The 7,001-nt window shown below is 41.1% G+C and overlaps 1 protein-coding gene across 1 annotated transcript; it reads right to left on the bottom strand.

Moving 5' to 3' along the window:
* Window positions 1-1,454: 1,454 nt before the first annotated feature.
* Window positions 1,455-5,493, bottom strand: nox5 (NADPH oxidase, EF-hand calcium binding domain 5). Its single transcript, XM_029428065.1, is given in 7 exon segments — window positions 1,455-1,642; window positions 2,325-2,478; window positions 3,329-3,385; window positions 3,387-3,570; window positions 4,457-4,667; window positions 4,861-5,011; window positions 5,360-5,493. Coding segments are annotated over 7 exon segments (1,065 nt in total). The 5' UTR covers window positions 5,480-5,493.
* Window positions 5,494-7,001: the final 1,508 nt, after the last annotated feature.

Genomic DNA, 7,001 nt, shown 5'->3' with positions numbered 1-7,001 from the left:
CAGACAGGAGCAACCACCAGCGACAGACAGACAGGAGGGGACAGGTGCAACAGAACAGCGACAGGACAAAAAAGGCAGAACAGTGGAGGAAGACAGACAAGAGCACAGGGACAGCGGGGGCCGAAGGGAAGGCACAGACAGACAGGAGGACAGACAGGCAGACAGGACAGGCAGACAGTGAGGACAGACAGGCAGACAGGAAGCACAGACAGACAGACAGTAGGACAGCAGGGCAGACTCTGAGCACAGGCAGACAGGAGGACAGACAGACAGACAGGAGGGACAGACAGAAAGCACATACAGACACGATGGACAAACAGACAGGAGCACGCACCAGACAGACAGACAGGACAGGACCCACAAGATGGACAGGAAGACAAGGAACCAGGAGCACACACCAGACAGGAGGACAGACAAACAGGGGACAGACAGGAGCACAGACAGGACAGGAGCACAGACAGACAGGAGGACAGACAGGCAGACAGACCAGGCAGACAGGAGGACCAGGACAGGCAGACAGGTGAGCACAGACAGACAGATCAGGAGGACAGACCAGGCAGGACCGGAGGGCACAGGGCAGACAGAGAGGACCAGACTAGACAGACAGTGAGGGACAGACCGAAAGCACATACAGACACGAGGACAAACAGACAGGAGCACGCACAGACAGACAGACAGACAGGACCACAGATGGACAGGAAGACAGACAGGAGCACAAACAGACAGGAGGACAGACAAACAGGAGGACAGACAGGAGCACAGACAGACAGGAGGACAGACAGACAGGCAGGACAGACAGACAGGCAGGACAGACAGGAGCACGCACAGACAGACAGGAGCACAGACAGACATTTTACATATTCAATGCAGCACAATAACAACTGATTAACTGAACAATTATTACTTCATTAATAATATTTTCTTTGTCTGATAAACCATAAATAAATGAATCCGTCAATCAAGAAATTCTAAAAGATGTGACGATAAAAATAAATCTGCAGCCGGAGAATAAAAACAGATTATAATCTTTATTGCAATAGCTGACCACCAGAGGGAGCCACACACACACACACACACACACACACACACACACACACACACACACACACACAGTGTCTGATTGTGGGTGAAGGTGGGTGAACTTTACATTTCCACCTTTTAATATTATGTTGGAGGTTCTGGATAATAAATCAAATGGTTGTGTAACATATTTAATTTGAAGCTCAATCAAGAACTCAATCTAAAAAAGATAATTGAAAATCATCTCAAAGTAGCTGAACAGTGAAACATTAAATCTCTATAATGTATATTTCATTATTATTATTTATTTATCTTTACTGTCAACGTAATTATTTGAATTACTGATGTGATCATAACAATTAAATTTTCTCTTATTATATCATGTTCAGCATCAGCCCACTCTGCGTGTGTGTGTTTATTTCTAATTGTATGTATCAGCTTCCTGTCACCTCAAAGTGTCCGCTGCGTCGTACGAAGGTGCTGGAGCAGAGCACCATGAGGCCGATGGCCCCCTGCAGGACGATCCCCGTCAGCGAGGCTGTCCCTTTCACCCAGCCGATCCCCGGCCGCGTGGTCAGCAGGTACTCCCACAGCCGGTACTCACTGCTCTCTGACAGTCGCACTGAAACACAAAGACTCAAAGATACACTGAAACAGGAAGACTCAAAGAAACACTGAGACATAAAGACTCAAAGAAACACTGAGACATGAAGACTCAAAGAAACACTGAGATATAAAGACTCAAATAAACACTGAGACATGAAGACTCAAAGAAACACAGATATAAAGACTCAAAGAAACACTGAGATATAAAGACTCAAAGAAACACTGAGACATGAAGACTCAAAGAAACACTGAGATATAAAGACTCAAATAAACACTGAGATATAAAGACTCAAAGAAACACTGAGATATAAAGACTCAAAGAAACACTGAGATATAAAGACTCAAATAAACACTGAGATATAAAGACTCAAAGAAACACTGAGATATAAAGACTCAAAGAAACACTGAGATATAAAGACTCAAAGAAACACTGAGATATAAAGACTCAAAGAAACACTGAGATATAAAGACTCAAATAAACACTGAGATATAAAGACTCAAAGAAACACTGAGATATAAAGACTCAAAGAAACACTGAGATATAAAGACTCAAAGAAACACTGAGACATGAAGACTCAAAGAAACACTGAGATATAAAGACTCAAAGAAACACTGAGATATAAAGACTCAAAGAAACACTGAGACATGAAGACTCAGAGACACAACGTGAAGATGTGAGAGGCAGTGTGTGAGGGTACCGAAGTTACAGAAGTGTGCGGTGGTGTGCACCAGCGTGAAGCAGAGGATGACGTAGCCCACGATCTGGTGCAGCAGGATGTTCTGGTCCAGAGGAAGAACCCTCACTACCCAGGTGGCCCGCAGCCAGGTGAGGAAGCGCCGCAGCATCAGAACCTGCGACCAGAGGTTTGATACGGAACTGCAGGTCAGTCACGACTCAGCAAAACTGCTCAGGGTATTTATTTATATATAAAATATATACTGTAAATATATATATTTTATACATATACAAAAAAGAATATATATGTATAAATATATACTCCTTTATATTTAAAATGTAAATGCTATTCTTGTTTCAGTTTAATACACCTACATTTTTTCTTATTTAGTTTTATCTTGTTTTAACTTCACAGAACATGAACTTCTTCTTCTACAGGGTCAGTGTCTCTGGAGCATCTCAGGGGTACAACGATGCAGCCCTGGTATTGACCTCACAACCTTCTGGTGACCCCCCCCCCCCCCCCCATATCTGTTTATGTGTCAGAGTCTCTGACATGATGTTTAGTGAACGTTACCTGCTGATAATAAACTGTTTATCATCAAGTGGATTCATCTCAGGCTGCAACTCACAAGTGTTTCATTCATCTGCAGATTATTCTCTACATTAATGTTTAGTTCTAAAGAGTGGCACATCTCAGTGTCTTAGAGTCCTGAGGTCTTTAAGACACTATTATAATAATAATAATATAAAGTCTTTAAAAGTCTTTAAATGTCCAAAGATCTATAAATATAAATATTAAATAATATTAAATATGAATATAAAACAGAAAAGCATCAGATCTGCAGATTTGAGGCTGAAAAATATGAATCATCAGAATTTTACCGCTGCAGCTCCTGATTCATCGTCACAGAGATAAAGTTTGGTGTTGACGTCTCTGGTTTATTAAAATAAATGAAAGAGATATTTAAGATGATTTAATGTCTCTGTGCTAAAATAATAAGAAACGTGTGCAGCAGCTCGTACCATGATAAAGGTGCAGTTGAAGTTGAGACACTGTCCGCAGCCCTTGGCCAGCATGTACCAGCCCCCCCCCCTGACGACTGTGCTGCAGCACAGCGGTGATGAAGAGCAGCAGGTTGACGCAGGCGTACAGAAAGAGGAAGAACAGCTTCCTGCTGTTGTTCAGCCAATAGGCTCGCGTCAGGTAGCGAGGAGCCTGCCGCTTCTTCTGGTCCACATCCGGAGGCTTCAGCCAGTTAGCAGCGCTGAGAGGTAATAAATAAACACATACAAACGTGTAAAGTGACCTCCACCTTTTATTATATTATTATTATTAATAATACAATATAATATTTAACATTAGAATAATAGATTAAATAACAAACAATAGCAATAATAAATAAAAACAATAAATAATAATAATAAACAACAGGAATAATACCTAATAATAAATTACTGATAATAATTTAAATAGTAGTAACAACAACAATACTACTAATAATAACAACAATATGAATAATAATAATAATAACAACATTAATAATAATAACAATACTACTACTAATAACAACAACAACAATACTACAACTAATAACAACAATATCAATAATAATAATAATAACAACAATACTAATAATAATAACAACAATATTAATAACAACAACAATACAACTAATAATAACAATAATAATAATAACAACAATACTACTAATAATAACAACAATATTAATAACAATAACAACAATACTAATAATAATAACAATAATATTATTATTAATAATAATAACAACAATACTACTAATAATAACAACAACATTAATAATAACAACAATACTAATAATAACAACAACAACAATATTATTAATAATAATAATAACAACAATATTATTAATAATAATAACAACAACACTACTAATAACAACAACAACAATACTAATAATAACAACAACATTAATAATAATAACAACAACAACAATACTACAACTAATAACAACAATAATAATAATAACAATACTACTAATAATAACAACAATATCAATAATAACAACAATATTAATAACAACAACAACAATACTACAACTAATAACAACAATATCAATAATAGCAATAACAACAATAATAATAACACAAAATAACCGGACGGCGTCTGACCTGATGGTGAGGTTCTCCATCACCTCGGGGAAGTTCTCCAGCTCGGCCTTGAGCTCTTCGAAGGTGATGGAGCCGCTATTGTCTTTATCGGCCGACTCAAACAGCGCCAGGGTCAGGTCATCCAGCTTCTCCTCCGGCAGAGAGATGGCGCTCTCACGCAGACACGACTTCAGGACCGTCCGCAGCTCATCGGGGTCGATGGAGCCGCTGCCTGCAGGACAGAAACACAACAGTGAGTTTCTCCACCTGTGAAGGTAGATGAAGTAATATATATATACATATATACACATATATATGTATATATGTATATATATACATATATGTCTTCATTATTTCCATTTTGTTTCTTTTTTCTCTGAAATGTTTGACTCTTTAACTTCAGCAGAAAAAGAGTGCGCGCTGACCGTCCACGTCGTACACCTGGAACAGGAAGTGCAGTTTGTCCGTCTCGCTGCCATGGATCAGGAGGTTGAGAGCTTCCAACAGCTCGTCCAGACTGATGGAGCCGCTGCCATCAGAGTCGAAGAGCGCGAAGAAACGCTCGGCGAAGAAAGACTGAGGAGAGAAACATCAGATAATGATGAGGGACACGAAGCCGCATTCAAACATTTCGCTAAACTTGAAATACAAAACATATCTAATAAATAATAGAAATGTGTGATAGAAATAATAAAACATTGAAAATTACAAGAATGATAAATAACAATTTAAATAACAAAAACAATAAAATAATGTAGTAAATAAGAGGAATAATAATAATAAATTACAGGAATAATAAATGATAATAAATAATAGTAAAAATAAATACTATTGTGAACATAATGTGTGATATCTGTTATTGAAACCTGCAGCGGGTTCAGATCATAATAAATACTTTGTGGACTTTTAAATATGTTTTATCACCTCTTTGACCTTTAAGGCTGTTTTAAACTCGTCGATGTCGATCTCCTTGTCGTCTCCGGCGATGCTCTCAAACTGTCTGGTGACCCACTCCAGCCAGCGGGCGTCTTCGTCCAGACTCATGTTGCTGCACGAGGCTGCTTCATATAAATGTTCTTATGTTGCACGTTCACACGTCCACACGAGCTGTGAAACACGTCCACACCTCACACGAGCTGTGAAACACGTCCACAAGTCACACGAGCTGTGAAACACGTCACACGTCTACAAGTCACACGAGCTGTGAAAAACGTCACACGTCCACACAAGCTGTGAAACACGTCACAAGTCACATGAGCTGTGAAACACGTAACACGTCCACACGAGCTGTGAAACACGTCACACGAGCTGTGAAACACGTCACACGTCCACACGAGCTGTGAAACACATCACACGTCCACAAGAGCTGTGAAACACGACACACATCTACAAGTCACACGAGCTGTGAAACACGCCACACGTCCACACAAGCTGTGAAAAATGTCACACATCTACAAGTCACACGAGCTGTGAAACACGTCACACGTCCACACGAGCTGTGAAACACACCACACGTCCACATGAGCTGTGAAACACGTCACACATCTACAAGTCAAACGAGCTGTGAAACACGTCACAAGTCTACAAGTCACATGAGCTGTGAAACACGTTACAAGTCTACAAGTCACATGAGCTGTGAAACACGTCACACGTCCACACGAGCTGTGAAACACATCACACGAACTGTGAAAAACGTCACACATCCACAAGTCACACGAGCTGTGAAACACGCCACACGTCCACACGAGCTGTGAAACACGTCACACATCTACAAGTCACACGAGCTGTGAAAAACGTCACACGTCCACACGAGCTGTGAAACACGTCACACGTCCACACGAGCTGTGAAACACATCACACGAACTGTGAAACACGTCATACATCTACAAGTCACACGAGCTGTGAAACACGCCACACGTCCACACGAGCTGTGAAACATGTCACACATCTACAAGTCACACGAGCTGTGAAACACGTCACACGTCCACACGAGCTGTGAAACACGGCACACGTCCTCACGAGCTGAGAAACACGTCCACAAGTCACACGAGCTGTGAAACACGTCACACGTCCACACGAGCTGTGAAACACGCCACACGTCCACACGAGCTCTGAAACACGTCACACATCTACAAGTCACACGAGCTGTGAAACACGCCACACATCCACACGAGCTGTGAAACACGTCACACATCTACAAGTCACATGAGCTGTGAAACACACCACACATCCACACGAGCTGTGAAACACGTCACACATCTACAAGTCACATGAGCTGTGAAACACGCCACACATCCACACGAACTGTAAAACACGTAACACATCTACAAGTCACATGACCTGTGAAACACGCCACACATCCACACGAGCTGTGAAACACGTCACACGTCCACACGAGCTGTGAAACACGCCACACGTCCACACGAGCTGTGAAACACATCACACGTCCACACGAGCTCTGAAACACGTCACACATCTACAAGTCACACGAGCTGTGAAACACGTCACACGTCCACACGAGCTGTGAAACACGGCACACGTCCACACGAGCTGTGAAACACGTCAA

Source organism: Cottoperca gobio, unplaced genomic scaffold, assembly GCF_900634415.1.
Source record: "Cottoperca gobio unplaced genomic scaffold, fCotGob3.1 fCotGob3_437arrow_ctg1, whole genome shotgun sequence".
Classification (NCBI taxonomy): domain Eukaryota; kingdom Metazoa; phylum Chordata; class Actinopteri; order Perciformes; family Bovichtidae; genus Cottoperca; species Cottoperca gobio.
Note: the sequence above shows the minus strand (reverse complement) of the source record. Positions and strands in the feature narration are given on the sequence as shown.